The sequence below is a fragment of the Mesoplodon bidens genome (genome assembly GCF_964165515.1).
Source record: "Mesoplodon bidens genome assembly, chromosome: 17".
Taxonomy (NCBI): Eukaryota; Metazoa; Chordata; class Mammalia; order Artiodactyla; family Ziphiidae; genus Mesoplodon; species Mesoplodon bidens.
The window spans coordinates 11242791-11268550 of NC_138174.1; the positions used below are offsets into that span (position 1 = coordinate 11242791).

The 25760-nt window shown below is 33.7% G+C and overlaps 1 protein-coding gene across 4 annotated transcripts in view; it reads left to right on the top strand.

The window, feature by feature from the left end:
- The window catches only part of NBEA (neurobeachin), a 613622-nt gene that overhangs the window by 132251 nt on the left and 455611 nt on the right, over window positions 1-25760 (top strand). For 3 of the 4 annotated variants that reach the window (XM_081214387.1, XM_081214388.1, XM_081214389.1), the window contains exons 14-17: window positions 5545-5624; window positions 6319-6381; window positions 6478-6575; window positions 10469-10561. In XM_081214387.1, coding sequence (XP_081070513.1) covers window positions 5545-5624; window positions 6319-6381; window positions 6478-6575; window positions 10469-10561 — 334 coding nt within the window. The remainder of the gene's footprint in view (window positions 1-5544; window positions 5625-6318; window positions 6382-6477; window positions 6576-10468; window positions 10562-25760) is intronic. The other variant, XM_081214390.1, reaches the window with a different exon arrangement.

Here is a 25760-nt window from a genome sequence, read left to right on the forward strand (position 1 = left end):
ACACTCGGGTTTATATTCTGTCATTTATGTTTTTTTCCCATTGCTTTTAGACTTAAGAATGCCTAAAATTAACTGAATACTTAACATGAGTTAGAATCTGTGCTAAGCACCCTACATGTTAATTTTGTTTAATCATTTACGTGTAATGTATTTATATATATATATATATATATATATATGTATATATATATAGACATATTTACCCATACACATAGGGCTATATCTATATATAACTACATTGTTAATATCACTCCCATTTTGCATTTTAGAAAGCTGAAAGTTGGTACAAAGTAACAGAACTAAAATTTGAATCATGTCTGCCTGACTCAGAGCCCTAGTTTTTACGATTACACTCCAATAGAGTTTCCTCTACTCTAGACAAATCATACGTTCACACATATTTATTTCTGCTTCAAAAAATTAATTTCTAATTTACAGAAAAGTTGCAAGAATTGTACAAAGAATTCTTATATACCCCCACCATATTTCCCAATATTTTATATCTTACCATTTTTACTTTACCATTTTATTTCTGTGTAAATATAAACATGTATATAAACATATGCATTTTTTTCTGAATAAATTGAGAATAAATTATAGGTATGATGCCCTATTTCTCCTAAATACCTTAATATTTATTTCCTAAAAGGTAAGGGCACTCTCTTGAGTTAATGAAGAGCAACCATTAAAATCAGGTAATTAATATTAATACAATACTATCATCTCATACAAAGCTCCCATTCAAATTTAACCCATTATCCCAATAATATCCATTCTGGAAAAAAAGTCTTTCTTCTTTCCCTGAATCACAGTCGAGGATCATGCATGACATTTAGTTGCCTTGTCACTGTAATATTCTTCGATTAGAATAGTTATTTTAGTATTTCCTTGTCTTCCATGGCCTTGACATTTTTGAAGAATACAGACAATTTTTTAGAATGTCCTTTAATCTGCATTTATTTGATATTTGCTCATGATGATTTAGGTTTTTCATATTTATTTATTTATTTATTTTGCGGTACGTGGGCCTCTCACTGTTTTGGCCTCTCCCATTGCGGAGCACAGGCTCCGGACGTGCAGGCTCAGCGGCCATGGCTCACGGGCCCAGCCGCTCCGCGGCATGTGGGATCTTCCCGGACTGGGGCACGAACCCATGTCCCCTGCATTGGCAGGCGGACTCTCAACCACTGCGCCACCAGGGAAGCCCCTAGGTTTTTCATCTTTAGAAGGAATCACACAGAAGTCATAACAATTCTGTCTCAATGTTATCATTACAAGAGGCACATGATGTTGAGTTGTCTTATTATTTTACTAGTGATGTTAACTTTTGGTGTCTGCCAGGGTTCTTTACTGTAAAATTCCACTTTCTCCTCTGTGATCTTAAGTATTTGGTGGAGAAATACATTGAGACTATGTAAACATCCTGTTCTTCAACAAACTTTTGCCCACTGGTTTTAGTTCATTGACGACCCTTGTCAGAATTGATCTTTACTGTGATGGCTACCAAATGGTGACATTTTCTGAGATATTTATTAGTTTGAATTCTACGGAAACAAAGAAGTTGTTTTTCTCCTCCATTTACTAATTTATTTATTCATTTCTTAGTGTCAGTGTAAATTTCATGGATTCCTGTTTAATTTGGTGTTATATCAACAGTTGGCACACTTTCTCTGCGAAGGGCCAGGCAGTAAATATTTTAGGCTTAGGGAGCCATAGATCTCTACTACAGGTGGTCAGCTCTGCACTGTATTGCAAAAACAGCCACAGACAGTACGTAAGTGAATGGCTGTGGTTTGTTCCAGTGAAACTTAAAGAAAAAACAGTGGATGCATGCATTTAGTGTAGAGGCTATCCCCTGAGTTGTATCCTTATTTATTTTGATGTTCAAGTTGTACCGGATTTGGCCAGCAGGAGCCCCTTCACATGAGTCTTGGGTCTTTATGACAAACGTCCATAAGTTTTTTGTACTTCCTTGCTTTCTGGTGTAGGATATTTTTGGTTCATCTTTTATTTTCCTTATCTCAGAAGCCCTGGTTTGTTTTGTAGATATGGTTTTAAGAAACCAAGATCTGGGTGATAGGTGTGCTTATTGTGTTTATTGCTCTTTGGGTATCATTGCTTCTAGGCATTCTTGTTGGACAGATCTAAGAAATATAAGCTTAAATGCAAATACATATATATGTATATGCATACATCTAAACTGATCTATCTCTATTAATAACCATGAGTTCACACAAGTATCTTCAATCCCAATCCAAAACCACATGGGTCACTCTAGCCTCAAATTGATTATTTTTACAACTTTCTTCCTTCAGTATTGAGAAATCTGCCTCCCATTATCTTTAATATTTTTTAATATATTTACTTATTCTACTTTATGAAACCCACATTCTTACCCACGCACCATCATCTTCTCAGCTTTGACATTGCCAGTTGGCTCTGACCATCTTCGGTTCTGACTTAAAATGGTCCTTTTCACCTCCTTGGCCCCTATTGTTTCTTTACCACTGACCATACTACTGGCCTCTGTTGTCTCCTCACCCTGACCCTGAAGATCCTGCCAGACTTAGTTTCCTCCTTGGCCCTTTCCAGCCCCTTGTGTCTCCTTGGCCTCTGCTGCTTCTGCAGGTCCCTGTGCCCTTGGGTCCCACTGGCTCTGGCTATCTCAAGGAGAGGGGAGGGAAGAAAACAAATAAATATAATTTTTAAAAAAGTGACAAGAAAGTGGAAGAGTATTTCTTTTTCTTTTTCTTTTCATTGAATTGTACACTTTTTTAAAAAGTTAAAAAAATTTTTTATTGAGGTATACTTGATAATTAACATTAGTTTCGGGTGTATAATGTAATGATTTGATATTTGTATACATTGAGAAATGATCACCACAATAATTCAGTCTGTCACTATACAAAGTTAATTTTTTTTCTTGTGATAAGAACTTTTAAAATTTAGTCTCTTAGCAACTTTCAAATATGCAATACAGAATTATTATCTGTAGTAACCATTGTTGTACATTACATCTCCCTGACGTATCATTTCTTTTTCTTTATGGTTTAATTTATTCTTTTTAATCTATCTTTTTATTAATTTGTTCTCCTTAATCTTTTTACTTTAACTTTTCAATCTATCTGAAATGAATTTTGTTATTTAGTGGAATGTGAGGTTTTGAAACACATAGTTTTCTATATTACAATTTTTTCAATATTAATTTGAGCTAAATAATGCTTTCTTCTAAGAACATTCTAAAGATAATATGTACTACACTAGCTTTTCATAGAAGTATTATGCATGTGTGCACTTACCTTGAGAAGTGGAATCTTTTTCCTTTGACTGTGATTTCACACTTTTGTCTCTGAAATTTTTATATGATTCACTGTAAAAACATTTATTTATATTAAAAATCTCATAGTAGTACATGATCTTGGTAGCCTGTGAAATAATGTAAAGATTTGTGATTAAAAAGTTAATGCTTTCCCAAGGAGCCAGTATTACCAGTCTTATATATTTTTTCACCTCTTTTTGTCTGCTCAGACAAACACAAACTTACACATGCATATACATAGGTGATTCATATTATAGGTGTTTCAAAGACTTACTCTGAATATATCACAAACACAAAGTGGTATTATATATGTAAATATAATGAACCTCGTATGAGTATCACCAAGCTTAAGGAATAGAATATTACCATAAGCCTGTATATATCTATTCTTGGTCAGACATTTATCCCATTTCCACGCGTAGAGATAACCCCATCTTCAATTTTATGTTTATTATACCTTTTCTTGAGTCTTTATTATTTTTTTACTGTGCTTTACTCCTTTGTTATTTACATTGTATAATATCAATATATGACAGTAGTAAGTATACTGAGTGCTTACAATTAAAATGGACCAGTTACTATTCTAATTCCTTTACATATGTTGATCCATTTAATCCTCACAAAATATCCTACGACAAAGAGCTTTTGTCCTCATCCTAACAATAAGAAACACTTACGCACAAAGATAGTATAACACTTGTCCAATTTCATTAAGTGGTGGCCAAATTATAAATAAAAGTAAGGAAATTATTACTAAAATAATGGTGCTGTCTCTACGGAGATGGTGTGGGGGATGTGATCAGGAAGGGGAGTGTGGCTCAGAGCTGAGAGCTGGGTAGGGTGAGGCTTTATTGTATGCTGGAGCAGGCTGGTGCCACCACCAATTATTAGATATTTGATGAGCTGGTTGTCAAACCATTGGTGGCGTGAACTTGAAATCAGTCATGGAGGGAGTATTTATTTATACAACAGAAATCAGAAATCTGCATATAATATAAATCAGGACCTCACCCTCCACTCTGCACAGCTCCTTTACCTACACACCAAGGGTTGATAGGTTTCTCTGCCAAGCTGCTGTCAGTGTTCAGTTTCTTGACCTAAGAACTGGTTATACAGGTGTTCATTTTATAATAATTCATTAAGTTGTAAATGTATATCTTCTGTATGTGTACTGTATTTCACAATGAAAATATTAAAAAAACAAAAATAATAGCAAGTTTTGGTAAGGAGGGAAAGAGTACTTTGTACACTATTGGCAGGAGTAGGGCAACAAATGTAGAAATGGGAAAGAGATTTCTTTCCCAAGAGTAGATGAAATGGATTGTTTAAGGGCTAATTTGTTTTGATGTGTAATAATCTACACATAAATATTTGTAGAGTGAATAAACAGATGTTATAAATTATACATAAAAGGATTATAGATTAAAACTTATACAGAAGCTATATAAATCTGGGTTGCTTCAAGTAAGGCTTGATGTTTAAGGACTTCCATGGTTCTAGCTATGTTTCTTAAAGGTATAATTTCATTACTGCATATTCTATATTATATATATATCATGGCATATTCTCATTTTTATTGGTAATTAAATATTTGCACTTAGTTACTTTGAAATTTAGGTGTTCTATTGGAAATGATATGTACACTGTAACTGTTCATGCTTACTTTCATTTATTGACTCATAAGCATTTATTGAGTGTCATCATAATATGTATTTTGTGTATATAAGTGACATGGAAGAAAAAAGCTTCAAAACAAATAATTACATAGAGTGTCACTTTTCTATGGTTTGTTCTATAATGTGCGGATGAAAATGGAGAATGATTTTAAACATAGGTAAGAAGAAGGTGGAAGAAATATTGGGGAAACTTGGATTTGAGGGGGAAAAGGGAACCTATTAAGTTAATAAAAGTAGGGAAATGTATCCATGTAAAGACTTGATATTATTTATTTATCAATGAATAGTAATATAATTTTTAAAAAGTAATTCTTTCCCCCAAATCTGACATTTAGTAAAAAATTGGAAATTGCCAAAAATCTGAAAATATTATTTATATTCTCTATTATTGAAATTGTACAGAATTAATACTAAGAAATATAATTATAATGAATATAACTTAAAGTATTCCATAATATCACAACATAATTGCATTAAGCTTATTATTAAGTAATAATAATGAGGGGTTTTATTGTTTGTTTTTTATTTTTATTTTCTATTTTATTCTAGATGGTCCCCGGCCATCACAAAAAGAAATTGTATCACTACGGGCATTTATGTTACTTTTCCTGAAACAGCTTATATTAAAGGTAAAACAGTTTTATGTAATTCAAAATTGCAGTATATTCGATGAAAAGAATGTTTGGCAGAGTTTAAATCATTATTGTAAAATTAGTTTTACAACCTTTAATTCAGAATTGCTTTCAATATTCTGTAAATTTTAGTATTAACTTTTGTTGAACTTCACTTTGTGTTAATACTCTTTGAGGTCCTCTATCCTAAGGGGTGTAGCAGAAATGGACAAGGAACATATACATAAAAATTGAGCATGAAGATTTCATTTTAGAAAATGATCTGTGTTCCTGTTTGAGAAGACATATATTTTATCACATTAGGATTTTTAAAAGATTAAGATAAATAGAAAAGGTAAAATACACAGCAATTAATATTGTAAAGTTTTATGGTAATTTGCATTATTTTAAGAAAAGAATACATAATTAGAAAATAGTAATAATATATTTAGATGATCAAAATATAATAATTTTTTATAGTGAAGTCAGTCAAATGTTAGCAACTTTAGAAGAATAGGTACAATTTTCTAAATATTTACTTATTTAACTTGAAATAATATAGCCTATGAATTATGAAGTATCTAGATATTTTAATTAAAGCATCACTGCTTTTAAGTTGTCCATATTTTATTTTACAATGATCATGTTGATGGCTGTCTTTAATTAAAGTTTTAATTTTAGATTTAAATTAATTAATTTTTTAAAAAATTAGGATCGAGGGGTCAAGGAAGATGAACTTCAGAGTATATTAAATTACCTGCTTACAATGCATGAGGTAGGACATGGTCTGGGTCTTCTATTTTAATAATTTTATTCAATGCATTAGAAAACATTTATAACTAAATAAATATTGATGATCCTTATTATGCAGGATGAAAATATTCATGATGTGTTACAGTTACTAGTGGCTTTAATGTCAGAACACCCAGCCTCAATGATACCAGCGTTTGATCAAAGAAATGGAATAAGGTATGATTATACTATTAGTATTATTAGTAGGCTTTAATTGAGTACAGTTGTGCTTCCCAGAATAATCCCTATTCAGTTAACTTTTGAGTGTATATAGCAAAATCTTCCATATAAGAAGGGAATAGATGGAGAAAGCTGTTATTAATCTTCTAATACTCAAGGAAACTGATGAAGTGTATAGAAAATGGGTCTCGGGTCTCAAGAAGAGTAATTATATTGTTGTTGCTGTGGTAAAGACATTTTAAGTAGTGGGAAGAGCAAATATTTTGGCAAGAAGATGAGAGAGCATGGTATATTTCGACAAAAGAGAGTTCAAGAAAAGTCTATGAGTTTAGGCTCAAGAGCTAGATAGTGGCCAGGTTTGAAAGATCCATATAATGGTAAGAAGTTCAGATTTTATTTTATTGGTGATGAAAACTAAAGAATTTTGAATACAAAACTGATTTGCTCAGATTTCCATTTTGCTAGATTTACGATTAGCAATGTGGACAATGAGTTGGAGATAGATAAAACTGATGTAGCAAGATCAGTAGAGAGATTATTTTATTCATCAGTGTTAGAGATGACGAGCTAGGACAGTGGCAGTGTGATGGGAATGATGGAGATGAAATATTTTGGAACAAGAAGCCAAAACCAAAAGAATTTGAAAACTAACTTTACTTATGGTGATTGTAAAGGAATTATGTAGATAAGTAAAACATAGTTTCTTGGTTAGTATTCTTATTAACTTAAACCTAAAACCTAGCCCCTTAAGGAGTCTCCCATGTTATTTTTCTGGAGTCTGAGTTATTTGAATAAATAAGAAATCTAGGTTATGCCATGTGTACCTCAGTGAACTTCCACAGGTTATAAAAAGAGTTTGGAAATAATATATTAGTAAATGTCAAGGGACTTTATTAGTGCTTCTTTTACTTGGCCATTTATATCAGCAAATAACAACTTTCTAGTCTTGAAGGACTTTCTTTTCAAATCAGAGAAGCACTCACTTTATTTCTATGTGGATATCTAACTTGTGATACCACTCTTACCTTTGAGTGTACAACCCATTGGGTTGCTAATCTATTTAAATAAGAAGATTGTACATTTAATTATTAACAACTACAAATGTATTTTATTGTGAGGTTAAACTGTATGAAATTGCTGAAACTTAAGTGACTTTACCAAATAAAGGCAATTTTATATGGTTCAACCTAATAATATAATACAAACAATTACACTCATTCTCCTTAAATTATATTTAGATTGAACACTTAGTATCCTTGAACTTAGATCCTAGTACCGGCTTTTTTTTATTATATTAACTGATTAATTAAGAAATCAATTAAAAATATACTCATTACCCTTATGAATGATACCAACCTTCGATTGGTTAATATGGTGAAATGCAAAAATAGAATCCTCCTTTCCTTTGACACACTGGAAATAATGATCTTACAAGGGAGAGTGCTGTTTGGTAAGCTCTTTAGAGGATTGAAATAGTATCTTAACTGTATCACATGAAAAGATTGATTGAGCACAGTAAGTACAAAGGCCTTGTTGCTCATGGTTGACATCAGCCGAACATGTCACGTTGTTACCAGTGTGTTCAAAACAATCACAAACATGGAAAATGTGCTACTTTAATTTTTCCACTTAAAAAGAATGTAGAGGATGTAGGCTCTGGTTTAGAATATGGAAAAAATAGGCTTATTAGATATAAAATTTTAAATTCTGTATCCTAGAAAATAGGTATTAAAGGGTGACAGTTATGTATGGGGAAATTTTTGATTAATTATAATTCAAGCATGCTAAGAAATGAACACAAAGAATGAACTTAATTTAATTCTGGTAATACTTTAAGTGGACTTAAGGAAGACCTTGTGGTGATACTGAACTGAACATTAAAAAATGTAATATTTTTATATCTGAAAATCTTTAGAGAAAAGAATAGACAGTTTCTTTTTTCACATAGTTTAGATCATTTTCTGGCTGAATATAGTAAGCTGGAGCAAATGAATTAGGATTCACCTGTCTTATATTGTAAGTAAACAGTCATTAACTGATTCGTCAGTAAGTTTCCTATTCATACTTTATCTTGGTTTTTGTAAGAAACACTTGTCTGGTTGTGAAAAAAGTCCTGTGTAGCACAGATGTCTGATGGCCTTAGATGATTTCATATTTCAAATATTAAATCATAATTTCTGTTGATCTAAGGTGGACCTTATACCTTTTTACCCCTTTAACTCAGTTATTCCTAGAGAATAGGAATTCTGTGGGAGTTTCTGATTACATATCTGAGTATAGTCATATTTTTATGCTGTGAGGTTTTACTTTGGTTTTCAAGATTATTTTTGCTGTTGAATGTTCTTTGTTATGATTTCCTGAATATTTCTTTTTTTGACATGTATGATTTTTCTATTGTCATATTTGTCTTTTTTTCATTACTGCTGTTGGTCCTTAAAAGTTCTGAAAATGTATTTCAATGTAAATTGATATTCATTTAAGAACTTGAGGGTTTTGCAAAAAACTATCTTCTGAAGGAAATAATCACTGTAGAGTTTACTTCTTCTCATAATGTATTCTTCAGTAGTATAATTTTAAAAAAGTATTACCAACAATGTATTATTTTATTTTTTAAAGTCTAAGTTATTGTTAAACATAAAATAGATGTCATTAACTTTCAGTTATTTGTTCCTCTCTATTAATGTCACTGAAATGACAGGAAAATCATACTGCATCTTCTCTTACCTGTTTTTGTGTTCAGCCTATTATTACTTCACTTCAAAATATAAAATGGCATTTTAAGTTTTACAAAGTTTTTTGTTTTTTTTTTTTTTTTTTGCGGTATGCGGGCCTCTCACTGTTGTGGCCTCTCCCGTTGCGGAGCACAGGCTCCGGACACGCAGGCCCAGCAGCCATGGCCCACGGGCCCAGCCGCTCCGCGGCATGTGGAATCCTCCCAGACCGGGGCACGAACCCGTGTCCCCTGCATTGGCAGGTGGACTTCTCAACCACTGCGCCACCAGGGAAGCCCTTTACAAAGATATTTAATAGAATAAAGCACACCCTAATTTTATAGAGTCACCACTGCCACCCTCAGAGAACCTTCTTAAATTGTAGAATTAGTAGCAAAAGAATGTAGTTATTATTGCCCCCTTCTACCTTGTAGAAAAAATATTTGTTTTTATTTTTTGAAAAAAATGAGATAAAAATTTTGAAGTACATATAAGTATTATAATGAATATATCCCTGCTGTTATATAGGATTTGAAGTGACTGTGTAAGTTAGGTCATGTGTTAGTTTATTGTAGAAACACATTAGGGTAGGAACCAAGAATTGGAAATCTATGAAGAAACAGGTTTGCTTCTTCTGCGACTTCCTCTATAGCTGCTTTATTCCTTCTGTATATAGACTCACCTTTGTGAACGAAACAAGGCTGTCCTATAGTTTCTCTTTTAAATCATTTCCTAATTCAAGAGCCCAACAAAGACTAGATATTGTTTCTCAGAACTCATTCCAAATTCTCAGAAAAGAAAAATAATTCAGCAGGTAGGTATCCATGGTCAGTTTAGCCATAACCAAGAAAAAAGGTCATTAAGTACGAATGACAGGGGAAATTCAAATAGAAGAAGAAATGTGGCTTAACTAAACACGGATCTTAAAATTGAAAGTGTTGTTTAGTGTGCTGGGAGGAAATACTTATGAACAACCAATCATAATGTCCTTTTGAGGATGTATTTGAAGTCCAAATTTAAAGAAAATTAATGTGCTTATTTCCAACTTTTTCAAAGAATTTAAAAACCTGAGAGGTCTTTTATGTTTTATATATTTATAGTTTATTTGTAAAGTATACAGTGCTTATATTTTTAATATTCATAAGTACTCTAAATATCATTTATTTCTATATATTTTAGGGTAATCTACAAATTATTGGCCTCTAAAAGTGAAAGTATTTGGGTTCAAGCTCTGAAGGTTCTGGGATACTTTCTGAAGCATTTAGGTCACAAGTAAGTTGATGTTTTTCACAATGAATTGTAGAAATGTCTACTGAAACTGTATTTCTACTAGGTTTGTAACACATGAATTTGACTGGAATGATCTTACAATGGAAAATAATAACTTCTTGTGGTAAAAGTTGTAAAAATATTTTATGAAAGAATGATTTTTTAATAGTAGTTTATAGAACAAAATCACATTTAAGTAATATGGTTAATTCCTATTGGCCTACTGGAAAGAAAATACTGTTCTTTTAAGGATACAATAAAATATTTCATCAAATAAAATAAAACACATAGGGATATGATTTCAAAGAAAACTTTCTTGACACTGGGAAATTGAGGTCTCCCTGAGAGCTGCTCTTTTGCTCACATGCTAAGTCAGTATTTGTCTGTCTGTATTCTTTTCTAACGTTGAGGCTTATTGTGATTTGAAAATCCTGTAATATCTCTTTTTTCACCCGAAGTCCAGAATTGAGATGCTTTTAAAAATCACCTGCTGATATAATGAGTGTTTTCCATACTGTGTTGTCCTGTGCATGAATAGTCTTGTATAAATCCATTTCCTATACAAATGAGCCCAAGAAAGTAGTACTGCCGTTTAGTAATGATAGGTGGGGTTCCTCTCAGAACTTTAGAATTGCTAAATTTTTTTGGTATTTTGATTTACCAAGAGTTTATCGATAACACTGATGAAAACTGCACAACATTCAGATAAAACATCTCTAACATGCTAAATAGTCTAGAAGAGTAGATATTATTTTCATTTTGGTACCAAATCAGTGGTTAAGTAAGAGATAACAGAGATATCTATATCTATATCTATATCTATCTATCTGTCTATCTATATATATATATATGGAGTATCTATCTATCTATCTATCTATCTATCTATCTATCTATATATTTATATATATGGAGTAGTTCAACAAAACCAGCATTGTAGAAAAGAGTAATGTGCATCTGAGGAACTATAAGTGTACTAGGTGATAGAATACTGGGAGTGAGAGCGTATGCACCATTAACAAGAGATAATGATCACTCATTTAACTTTGGTTATGTAAAGGAAATTGACTGGGAATAATTAATAAAGGATTCTAACCCTATATGCAACTTCTTAAAAGTTGTCAAGAAAACACATTTTAAAATATAGAAATGTGGAAAAGATAAACAAAATTAACCAGTACATGAAGAACAGTCACTGGAAAATACTGCTATGGAGTACACAATAAGTTTGATTAAAAACTTTACCATAAGTTAAAAAAGTAAGAAATAAATGAATTGCTTCTGAGAAAGGGCAGCTACTAAACAGAATTTCAAGAAGTTGAAAGAACTGGTAGAATATCACTGAAATGTTGAATCGTGAGCTAAGAAAATTTTGAAAAAAATTGGTGGAAAAATCTATCACACAAAAATGGAATTGGAAGACACTCAAGGAAGAGAAACTCTGTGGATAGCATAGTAAGATACACAGAAGATAATAATGAAAACAAAGCAAATAATGTGTGTGGATGAATATATGAGAGTTCAGAAGGATTAAAGAGAAAATGATTGATACAGAAGGCGCAGAAATTCCAAAAATGGCATAAATGGAGTTTCCAAATAAGAAAAGCAGACAATGTAATGAAACAAATATTTAAAGCTATAATTCAGTGAGGTCCTAATATAGATTTTGCCATCAGTATTAAAAGGGCACACTGTGTACCAGGAAAAATTTTCCTGAAATGGTTAGTATGAAAGTATACTATTGGATTTAAATATAAGTAAAAAAAAGTTCTTTTTTCAGCAGTGCACAAATTAAAGGAAAAAAATTGTCTGGCCTTAGACTTCTGTATGACAACTTTCAATATAGAAAATGTAGATACTCAAGTGAAGAAAATGGAAGCCAAAATATCCTTTAAATGAAAATGGTGCTGCCAAACAATTTTTAACCGTATAAGGAACTGTTTTTCTGAATAATTCTTGAGAAAATTGCTGGGGGATTAAGTTCAGCCAATTAGGATTGACTGGACAGACTACAGCCAAGTACTACTGGTGAACACTGAATTAATTTAACAGTAAAACTAAGACTAAGACAAGTGTTTGAATTAGAGTAACAGACTGGAATTCCCTTTTTGTATGCCCTAATAAGGTAGAAATGCTACCGTTATAATGAATTGAGAAAGGACTAGGGAAAGGAGGCAAGTAGACAAAGTTCAGAGAGTCAAAGGATATCCATGTAAGCTGACAAATTAGAAATGCAGGCCTATTGAATAAAATTGGATGGCTTAAGAGAGAGGAAAATTTGAGTAAATATGCTGATTTTATCCTTGCTCAGAGTAGGGAAATACACTTCCTAAACACATAGAGGACTTCTTATTCCTTTAGAGTTACAAAGATAAGCAGTTAAAACTGTAATGCTGACAAAATATTGATGAAACTGTATGATTAAAACTGAGAACAATAGATGTAATGGAAGTTTTTAAAAAATCCATAAAATTCAGGAAGCATAACAAAATGTGACATATCTAACACCAAACATATCTGCTATAAAATAAATGTAAAAGTACTGAAAATAAAAGGATGAGTAAAACTATACTACATAAATACAAATAAAAAAAAGCAGTAATCATGATCTTAATATTGGACAAATTAGAATTCAAGCCAAAAAAGCAGTAAACAATATAAACAAAGATACTTTATAACATTAAAAGTTGAAACTTTCATGAAACAGAAATTACAGGAGAAATAATCACTAATAATTTAAAACATTAAAACAAATTTTAATTCACCCCAGTGCATAAAAGGCAAAAGACAGAGTAATCTAAATAATAAGGTAAATCTGATTAATATAGCTTGAAGTTGGTACCATATTGATAAAGAATATAACTTCAAGTGCTCATGGAACATGCATGAAAATTTGACAGGGTGTAGTAGGCATCAAAGAAAAATTCCAAAACATAGGGACAAAACAGGCAAGATTCTCTTGTTAACATGCAATAAAATTAGAAAGTAGGAACAAAATCAGAAACCAAAGTTTCTTCTACCTAGACATTTAAAATGTATTAAACAATTTTTGTGTCATAGAGAAATACACACTAAAATTGCAGAATTTTTAGAAAACAACTTCAGAAAACCTGTGGGAGACAGCTAAAGAAGTGCTTAGAGGATTATCATAGCTGTAGACCAATAGAAAAGAAATAAATAAAGAAAGAATTAAAATGTAAAAGTTAGATAAAGAATAACAGAATAAATGGAAATAATAAATAGGAAAGTAGGAATTAATGATTTAGAAGACAATCATTTAAAAATCTGATTTTTAAAAATCATGATAGAAATGGATACATCACCATTAAGCAACTCAAGAAAGGGCAAAAATATGAATGTACAAAATAAATGATAATTTTCATAATTAATATAGAAACAGGAAATTAAAAGGATTTTACATGATAACTTTCATAGCTTTCCCTAGAAATTGATAAGACAACCCAGTAGAAAAATAGGCAAGGATATAAATGAACAGCTTGTAGAGGGAAATTACACGTGGCACATAAACATATGAAAAGAGCTGATTTCTACTTGTAATAAGGGAAATATAATCTAAAACTAAAGTAAGACATCATTTTTCACACATTAGATGGATAGAAATATCAAAATTCAACATCCATCTCTGTTAGCAAGGTTGTGGAAACAGCAAGCATCTCACACATTGCTAACTGGAACATAAATTAGTGTAACCCCGTGTGTAGTGCAATTTATTAATTTTGATCAATGTCCATCAAAATTACGAATATATATACTTTTTAACCCAGTAGTTCATTGCTTGCACATATGTGAAATGATGGCTATTCAGAGTTATTCATTGTTGCTTTGTTTACAATAGTAAATGTTACAAGAAACCTTAAATTTCTATTAATAGAGGATTTGTTAATAAATAAGTTATAGTTCATTTATTAAATAGAGTACTATGCAGCTATAAACAAAATCAATGAGATAACTCTATATATACAGATATCACAACTATATTGTTAAAAGATTATAAAAATAGTATAGATGGGTATGTATTAGATGCTATTTTTGTATAAAGAAGAGAATATGAGAATATAATACTTATGTTTGCAGTGAGAAAGTCTAGTAGAATTCATAAGAAATAAGAAACCAAGAACAGTGGCTTCTAATGGGGCATTGGTAGAAACGAAGGTGGATATAGATCATGTAAATATTTTAATCATGTGAATGTTACATATCGAAACAGTTTTTCAACAAAAAATTATTTGAAAAACTACAAATATTAAATATAAAAAGCACCTTTAAAATCTTGGAAGAATTTTCAGTATTTATATTATTAATGGAGTTGGATTAAGTAAAATCAATGACCGATTAGTTAAAATGAGGAGTTATTTATTGGAGCAATGATGGAGCAAAAGGGCTAAGGCTAACACTGAAATTAAGTGTTAGTTTAACTACTTACCTACACAGTTCAAATGATTCCTATCAATGTGACTATGAAGTTAAATTTAGTAGTCAAAAAATAACACTTAAAAGAAAGCATGGGGCTCCCCTGGTGGCACAGTGGTTGGGAGTCTGCCTGCTGATGCAGGGGACACGGGTTCGTGCCCCGGTCTGGGAAGATCCCACATGTCGCGGAGTGGCTAGGCCCATGAGCCATGGCCGCTGAGCCTGCGCGTCCGGAGCCTGTGCTCCGCGATGGGAGAGGCCGCAACAGTGAGAGGCCCACATACTGCAAAAAAAAAAAAAAAAAAAAAAAAAAGAAAGCATGTACAGCTTGATGGTTAATACAGATAACTGGTTAATAAAATACAAGTAGTTCATCGGCTTAAGTTGGGCTGCCTAGGTTTGGATCCTAGCTTAGCCACATGTTTTCTGAGTGGTTTAGAAACATCTTTGAGTCTCAGTTTTTAACCCTATAAATGAGTGAAATCATACTGCTTCCCTCATTGAGTTTTAAGGATAAATGATGTAATAGATGTAAAGAGGCCACAGTATATTGCTATACGTTAATTTAAATAGTTAACAAAAATGTAAGAGGTACAATTTAATGTGCAGTTTTGATAAAGGTAGAATATTTCTTCATTATGATAAGGTATCATAAATAGCTGACACCAAATATAAAAATGAAACACTAGCAGTATTCAAATAGCAATCAGATGTTTCTACTATAACCTAATCATTACTAGTAATTATTATTCAAGATTTGAAACAAATAAAACACACAATCAGTAGCAGGAAATAGGTGTCTGTTTATAGGTAGTTTGATTATATACCTAAAAACCTAAGAGAAGGCCACCGCCATGACGTCGTGCCAGGATGGCTGCGAGGAGCCCACTGCTCGTGGCTCACTGGCCCCGGGAGGGGGTTTGGGGGGACATTCCCAGCAGCTGCTCAAACTGTTCGTTTTGGGGATCCTCCCTGTTTCTCCCTGCTTGGCACTGGCTGCCAACATACGCTTTTCCTTGGTGGAACGGAAACATTCATCTGGACGAGCTGACGAGCTCCAAGACTGACTAAAGGCAACATCTGGATGCAGTCGCCAGGAGTTGTGGTTGCTTTGACCACATCTAGCAGAGATGCAGAAAGCCTTACCAAAAGCCCAGTGCATTCACTGTGAAGCTGCCCAACACTTTTAGCACACCTGGGGTCAGTTAGGAGGGCAAAATGCCCATGAGAGCAGGATGAGCTCACCCCGTGCCTTTCAATGATCTCAAACATTTGCCATCTATCCCAGGACATGCAAAGTACCACCTACATGTGTATTGGATTTCTTGGATGTGGCGGGAGAAGGGGAGGAGAAGAACATGTTTCTACCATCTTTATATAGTAAATAAGTAATAAGGAAAGACTACAGTCCATCTACTAGGGTGAAGTACAACTCCACTTACTCTGTGACTAAGCAAGTTATATAATATCGGCCTCACTCTCCTCGTTGGTAAAACAAAAATAATAATAGTACCTGCCTCATGAAGCTTTTGAAGACTGATAAGATGACAAATGTAAAATGGCCACACCAAGTAACTTCTCAAAGAATGTAGGCTAAAAGAATTAAGTTATTTTATCATATTCTCTCTGTGTCTTCTCCAACTTCTATGCAGAAAAGTCTCCTCCATTAAAAAACTTCAAACTTGATCTATGGTTCACCCTCAAAACTAACCACATCTCCACTTCTTTATTTTATTTTATTTTTTTTGATGTGAACTATTTTTAAAGTTTTTATTGAATTTGTTACAACATTGCTTCTGTTTTATGTTTTGGGTTTTTTGGCTGCAAGGCATGTGGGATCTTATCTCCTTGACCAGGGGTTGAACCCGCACCCTGCTGCATTGGAAGGCAAAGTCTTAACCACTGGACCACTGGGGAAGTCCCACCATCTCCACTTCTTTAAATGTCTAGTTCCTTGAAAGAGGAGTCTGCATGTGTGGTCCTGCCCTAGCTCCCATTCATGCTCACCACCTGCTCCCTCCCACACAATAAGTGATGAAGATCATTCATCAGCAGCCCTTGCCACCTGACTTGGAGTGTTTCCCAGGCTCCCCCACTGACATGCTGGACACAGGACTGGAGTGGGTCACTAGAATGTGGACAAACACTATATTTGCCACTTGTGAGCAGAAACTTTGAATGTGCTCACTTCCTTTACTTTCATTCTTCTTCCATGCGAACAGCATGGAAAAGAAAGGCTGCTGTTTTAGCCTGAGTCCTGGAATGAGAGGATGCCTTGAGCCCAGGAAAGCCCTCCAGAATTGCAGCCAAATCACAGGCTTCATTTCATTTCAGAAGACAATAAATGTTTTATTCTGTTGGAAAACAAAAACAAAACCAAAAACCTAAGAGAATCATCTTTAAAACTGTTGAAACATGAGATATCACCCAAAGTCAGCATCTCATTTGTGTTTGGAGGAGTCATTTGATAGTGAATCTGAATTGGGTTCATGGATGAAGCTAATCTGAAGTCTGGGTGGGGTAGTCTCTTCTAACACTGAGTTTATAATTTTTGTAAGTACCTAGGATACAGGTTGGGAGATAATCCATAGACTTTAATTGTCAGCTGAACTGGAGATAGGCTTGACATCTATCACAAATATTGAGAAGTCTGTTCTAAATAATATATGCAGCTATTCCCACCTCCTGAAGATGGAACTTAAATCCCCTCTCCTTGAGTGAGGGATGGACGTACTGGCTAACTTCCAAAGAATAGCAAAACATGACTCTTTTTCACTATTGAATAAGGTTAACATCACCAGTCATATGTCATGTTGATATCATGTATTCCCTGATGTAATATGATGAGAAGGGCACTTCATCTCTGTGATACTCTTCTAAAACATAAATAACCTCAGTCTAATAGTGAGAAAGCATCATACACCCTGAAATTGAAAGACGGTCTACAAAATACTTAACCAATACTCTTCAAAACTGTTAAAAGGCATGAAAAACAAGGGATGGGAAACTGCTACAAACCAGAGAAGTCTAAATGTAAAGTGGTATTCTGGATTGGATCCTGAACAGAAAAAAAGGTCATGGTGAAATCTAAATAAAGTTTGTAGCTTAATTAATAATAATGTACTTATGTTGATTCTTAGTTTTGACATATGTACTATGATAAGGTAAGATGTTAACATATGGGGAAGCTGGGTGAATTATATATGGGAACTCTCTGTACTATCTTTTCAACTTTTCTGTAAATCTTAAAATTTTCCAAAATAAAAAGACATATAAACTTGAGAAACCCTACCTTTGATATATGCTTGAATAGAAAGCCAAACTGTTCCTTAATGGAGGTGGCTTAATTACAGTTATTCGCAGGACAGAATTCTAACAAATGGTTCAAACAGATGATCAAAATGCCCAATGCTATACCATACTAAAGCTATAATAATTTTAGCTTCTAAAAATTTTAAAGCACATACTATTTAATGTTTACTGTGGAAATAAAAATTTCTCAACCAAGTATGTTTGTTTAATGTCTTAACTTCAAACAATGTAACTTCTGGATGAATTCTCCAAGATAATCACACTCTAAAAGGCACTGTTGGGCTTCCCTTGTGGCGCAGTGCTTAAGAATCTGCCTGCCAGTGCAGTGGACACAGGTTTGAGCCCTGGTCTGGGAAGATCCCACATGCAGTGGAGCAACTAAGCCTGTGTGCCACAACTACTGAGCCTGCACTCTAGAATCCATGAGCCACAACTACTGAGCCCACGTGCCACAACTACTGAAGCCCGCACACCTAGAGCCCGTGCTCCTCAACAAGAGAAGCGACCACAGTGAGAAGCCTGCGCACAGCAATGAAGAGTAGCCCCCGCTCGCCACAACTAGAGAAAGGCTGCATGCACCAACGAATACGCAATGCAGCCAAAAATAAATAAATAAATAAATAACTAAATAAATAAATAAATTTAAAAGGCACTGTTGGTAGTTAAATGAATCAACATGCTATTAGTTGTTTGTTACAGGCCTGTTACATGTTGACAGTTGTTTAACCTAATAGCGTCTTTCTTTTTTGGACTAGCTGAAATTAGTCCAGTTTATCTGGCAGAGCCAGTTGTCTGTTAGTAAAAAGTAGTGGTGTGGATTCTGGGGATACAGCAGTTCAAAAAGAAAGCTTCCTCCTCATCTACTCTCTCAACTCCAAGCTATTTGGCTCTCTTCTGCCAAAATGGTGGCTCTTGTGTGTACAAATGAGTCTTGATGTTCTGTTGGGGTAACAGTAGAGAAAAATGGCAACTCGTGAGGGATTTTTTCTCTCCCATGGGAATGACAAACAGCTGAAGAACTATGTTAGCAGCCTAAGGTAAAGACTAAAAAGCAGCAAATTTTAAGAGATGTTTTGATCTCAGATATCTCTGCCTCCCATTCTCTCTCCTCTCCTCTGTCTTCCAAGGAATATTAACATTGGCTTCTATTTAAGTTACCACCAGAATGCCAAGAGGTACCTGAATTGATGGGATGAACTTTCCCTGTCCTTGAACTTGTGGGAGTGTAAGAATATTGGAGTGCTAGAATGCTGGCTTCAGGACTTACAGCATGCTAAGTTTTGTACTACAGATCAGTGCACTTAGAGGGATCTTTGCCTTACAACACCTGCAGGGATCTCATCATTTAAAATTCATAGTAGGGAGATCTAAGTGCAACAGTGTGAAAATGGAAGATAACAACTCAGTTGAAGGGGCATAGCAACCAGAGACAGGAGATAAGAGAGAATCATCAAATTATGTACTCAATGAAATAGAACTAGTGTGGAAGCTATCATGGAACCTTTGAATTTTACCTTTAAAAAGTGCATCTGAGATTCAAGTAGAGCACCAAAGGTGACATTCTGCCTCTTTATATCATTATTTTTCCCTATTCACCCAAATTAGTGAACTGGAAGATCTCAAAGCATGGACCAAAAACATAAAATGAGAAACTATATAAAGGCATAGGAGACTTAACATGTGACTAATAAGAATAATTGGAGAAGAAAAACAATGGGTAAAACAAGATATCCTGAAACACTTTGTACTACTAAGAACTTAGAAATGTTGGGTAAAATATAGCAAAATTCCTTTCAGATGTATAGCTGGGTACACAAAAGTAAGGGAAATTCTCATATGTCAAAAATGAAGATCAGACATAATAGAAGTTATAATTCTTAAGAAACAAGATCATATTGAGCTTTTAAACAAATAATCAGAAGTAACTTCTGGAAATGAAAAGGCACTAACTAAAATTAACAGCTCCATGGGCATGTTAAACAGTTTATACAGAAATTAAGAAAGAATTGGTGAACTAGAAGAAATGAAGAAACTACGTAAAAGCATCATCAAGAGACAAAGATGATAAATAGGAAAGAAGATTAAGGATATAGAGAAAGAATGAAAAATTTCATAGAATAAAATATCAATACCTAGGAATAAATTTAACCAAGGAGGTTGAAAGATCTTTATACTGAAAACTGTAAGACATTGGTGAAAAAAAATGAAGAAGACACAAACAAATGGAAAGATATACCATGCTCATGGATAGGAAGAATCAATATTGTTATGTCCATTCTATCCAAAGTGATCTACATATTTAATGCAATTGCTATCAAAATGCCAATGGTATTTTTCACAGAAATAGAACAAATAATTCTAAAATGTGTATGGAACCACAAAAGACCCTGAATAGCCAAAGCAATCTTGAGAAGGAACAAAGATGGAGACATCACACTTCCTGATTTTAGATTATAATCCAAATTTACAGTATTCAAAACAGTGTGATCTTAGCATAAAAACAGACTCATAAATCGATGGAATAAAATAGCCCAGAAGTACACCCACACATATATGGCCAACACTTTATGACAAAGGAGCCAAGATATACAGTGAGGAAGAATAATCTCTTCAATAAATGATGTTGGGAAAACTGGACAGCCACATGCAAAAGAAGGAAACTGGAACTCTAGCTTACATATTAGATAAAAATTAACTCAAAATGGATTAAAGACTTGAACATAGCACCTGGAAACAGGGGGTAAGCTCCTTGACATCATTCTTGGCAATGAGATTTTGGATTTGACAACAAAAGCAAAAATAAACAAGTGATTATATCAATCTAAAAAGTTTCTGCACAGCAAAGGAAAGTCAACATATGAAAAAGCAACCTACTGAATGGGAGAAAATATTTGCAAATCATTTCTCTGATAAGCTATTAATATATAAAATATATAAAGACTTCATACAATTTAGTAACAAACAAGCAATCCAATTAAAAAATGGGCAGAGGATCTGAATAGACATTTTCCAAGGAAGACATACAACAGGTACATGAAAACATGCTCAGCATAACTAATGCAAGTCTAAGCCACAATGAGATATCACCTCATACCTGTTAGATTGGCTGTTATCAAAAAGAAAAGAGATAACAGTGAGGATATAAAGAAAAGGGAATCCATGTGCACTGTTGGTATGAATATAAATTGGTGCACCCACTATGGAAAACACTATGGAGATCCCTCAAAAAATTAAAAATAGAACTACTATATAATCCAACATTGTCACTTCTGGGACTGTATCCAAAGGAATTGAAATCACTATCTCAAAGAGATTTCTGTACCCCCATGTTCATTACAGCATTATTTACAAATAGCCAGGACATGGAAACAACCTAATTGTTCATTGACAGACGAATGGATAAAGAAAATGTAGATACTTAGATTGTAGTTTTCTCTGTTTCTATATATAAAATGGAATAATATCCAGCCATAACAAAGAAGGCAGTCCTGTCATATGCCACAACTTAGATGGACCTTGAGGGCTCTATACTAAATAAAATAAATCAGACAAAGACAAATATGATATCATCTCACTTATGTGCGGAATCTGTAGAAACCAAACTCATAGAAACAGAGAACAGATGGGGGTTTCCCATAATCTGCAGGGTAGAGACTGGGAGAAATGAGTAGATGTGGTCAAATGGTACAAGCTTCCAGCTGTAAGATAAATGAGGTCTGGAGCTGAAGTGTACAGCATGGTGACTATAGTTAACAATACTGTATTGTGTAGTATTTAAGAGTTGCTAAGAGAATAGATCTTAAACATTTTCATCACAAGAAAGAAAATTTTGCAACTATGTAAGGTGATGGTGTTAACTAAACTTGTGGTAATTATTTTGCAGTATATACATGTATCAAAGCATTATATTGTACACCTTAAACTAATGCTGTGTTGTTATATGTCAATTACATCTCAATAAAACTGGGGAGGAGTGGAGCTGATAGGCAGTTGTAACAAATGTTCCTCTCTGTTGGAGGGTGTTGATAGTGTGGAGAGGCCATACATACATGGCATACATGGGGCCACCCAGGGGAATATGGGTAATCTTTGTACTTTCTGCTCAATTTTGCTGTGCACCTAAAACTACTCTAAAAAATAAAATCTGTTTAAAAGCATGTGTTGGGGGAGAAGCTGATAGGGAAATAAGAAACTAAAACAAAGTTTACTTGTTATTGGGGCAGGGGGCAGTGTGAATGAGGAGGAAAGGGTATGAGTTGGGTTTCAAACCTCTCTGTATCTGTTTATGTCATCATTATTTTTTACCCAGGTAAAAGTATTACGTATTTTAAAAACTGAATAATAAAACCTGGCAGGGCTTCCCTGGTGGCGCAGTGGTTGAGAGTCCACCTGCCAATGCAGGGGACACGGGTTCGTGCCCCAGTCTGGGAGGATCCCGCATGCCGCAGAGCGGCTGGGCCCATGAGCCATGGCCGCTGAGCCTGCGCGTCTGGAGCCTGTGCTCCACAACGGGAGAGGCCACAACAGTGAGAGGCCCGTGTACCGCAAAAAAAAAAAAAAAAAAGCTGGCAGACCAATATTTAAATAGACCAAACTAAACTTTAAGGGAAAAAATTTAATGAAGCTAAAGAGGGGCATCATGTAATGAAAAAAGTATAATTCAACCAGGAAGGTAAAACAATGTCATATTTATATATGCTCAACAGCATAGATGAGGTATCAAAAGCAAAACTGACTAGATTTGAAAGATAAATCAAAATAGTTTAGAGATTTTAACGTATTCTTTTTAAAAGAGCCATCACAAAGTATAATTTTTTTTTTTTTTTTTTTTTTTTTTTTTGTGGTATGTGTGCCTCTCACTGCTGTGGCCTCTCCCGTTGCGGAGCACAGGCTCCGGACGCGCAGGCTCAGCGGCCATGGCTCACGGGCCCAGCTGCTCCGTGGCAAGCGGGATCCTCCCGGACTGGGGCACGAACCCGTGTCCCCTGCATCGGCAGGCGGACTCTCAACCACTGCGCCACCAGGGAAGCCCCAAAGTATAAATTTGAACCAAAAAAATCCATTGGCTTGATTAGGATATACGTTCTCCTCAAGAACAGACAAAACTATTCAAATGAGGCCATAAAAATTGACTCCATAAATTTAAATAAATTATTATCATACAGATGACTTCTCACCCACAGTGTGATTAAACAAGAAACCAGTGATAAAAATCAAACTAAGAAAATGGGGATATACATATTTTAAATAACCATAATATGACATCATTGTGCAGATAATAAAATACTTAGAATCAAAAGATATTAATATGTTTGCATATTTATACTTTTGAGAGTTGGCCTAAGTGGTATTGGAGGCAACTTACAGCTCTAAGTATTACAATAAATGAAGAAACATGTTTTGTCTTTTTTCCCCTAGATTCTAAATGTTATGCTGAATGTAAGAGTACTTTAACATTAGGATATCTTTTAATATGGTCTACTTATTAACAAATTACAGAATAGCTATATAATCATAATGGGTACAAAAAACTTTTTGTAAAATTAATTATGCATTCATCATAAAAATTCTTAGGAAACCACGAATATAAAATGATTTATTTTACCTGATAACATGTATCTACCCAAAACTTAACACAGACCTATTTAGTGGTGAAATGTTAGAAATAATCCTTTGCATAACTAACAATTAATCAAAGCCTGTTTTCACCACTCCTGTTCAACATCATGTTGAATAATATAATGACATTTATAGGACACTGTACCTAAAGACAGCAGAATTGTTTTCAGGCTTCATTTGCAACATTCTCCAGAATATAATATAGGTTGGGCTGTAGTACATAAAACAAGTTTCAGTAAATCTAAAAGAATTGTGGTCAAACAAACTATGTTCTGACTACAACAAAATTAAATTAGAAATCAACAAAAAAGAGATTTGAGAAATTGCTAGATAGAGTAAATAGCACACTTCTAAATAACTCCTCGATTTAAAAGAAATCACAAAGAAAGATAGAAAATAATTTGATTTGAATAAAAGCAAAACCACAGCACATAACAATTTATTGAATCCTAATGCATTGCTGATGAGAATGTAAGATTCTCCAGCTGCGTTCCAAGAGGGTTTTCTAATTTCTTAAAAAATGTAGCACTTATTATACAACCAGATATTTCTATATTTAGGTGTCTGCCCAGGGAAGATGACATCATATGTTCACAGCTAGACTTGTTCATGAATGTTCTTGGTACCGTTATTCATAATAGGCAAAAACTTGAGACTATCCAAAATTCCACCAATTGGTGAATAAATAAATGAAATATCATAGGCCCATATGATGGAATACTATTGCACAATTGAAAGGAAATGAATTACTGATGCATACTATGACATGAATGAGTTCCTAAAAACATTATGCTAAATGAAAGAAGCCAGATGCAAAAGACTATGTATTGTATGATTCCATTTATATGAAATATCCAGAATGCAGGTTGGTGGTCACATGGGGCTAGTGATGGAAGTGGGGATTGCCTACAGATGGGCACAAGGGAACTTTTTAGGGTGATGAAAATGTTCTAAAACTGGATAGTAGTGATGATTGCATGACTCTATAAAGTCTTTAAGAAAGCACTGGCTTGTACACTTATAAAATTTGTGAATTTTATGGTGTGTATATTATACCTCAATAAAGCTAATAAAAACTTGAAAAGCAAAATTTAAAACTCTTAGCAAATGTAGGATAATAGTGTTATTGCCTTGGATTAAGGAAGGGTTTGTAAACTACTAAGTAAACATACATAAATCATCTAGGAAAAATTTGATAAATGTGATCATTAAAATATAACATGTTTTAAAACCATAAGAAGTGAAAAGACGAGCCACAAAGTGAAAGATGATATTTGCAGTTTATTTGTAATGCAGTGGGTTTGTATCCTGACCCTATGAAAAATCATGCAAACTAATGAGAAAAAGAAAAACCATTAGGAGAATGAAGAATATAAACAGTTCACTGAAGAGCAAACTTGATTTGGCTAATAAGCATATGGAAAGATACTCGACTTCGGTAGCAATCAAAAGTACAAAATTTTAAAGTTACCTTTAATACCCACTAGGGTGATAAGCTTTAAAATTTTTGACAGTATCAGGTGTTGGCAAGGATATGCTAAGAGACTTTCAGATCACTGGTGGAGTTGTATAATTGTTACAATCACATTGGGGAACAATTTGACAGTTTTCAAAAAGATGAAGCTACTCTATGACTAATTATTAATTGTCTCCATGACATGGAGACATTCATGTATGTGCACAAATGCTCAATGTAACATCATTGGTAATAATGAAAAGTTGGAAACAACGTAAAAGAATATCAGTAGGATAACAGAAATGAATTTAGGTATGTTCATACAATTGGATATATTCAACTTTGAAAATGAATTAACAAAAGTTAACTTTCATAAACCTAATATGA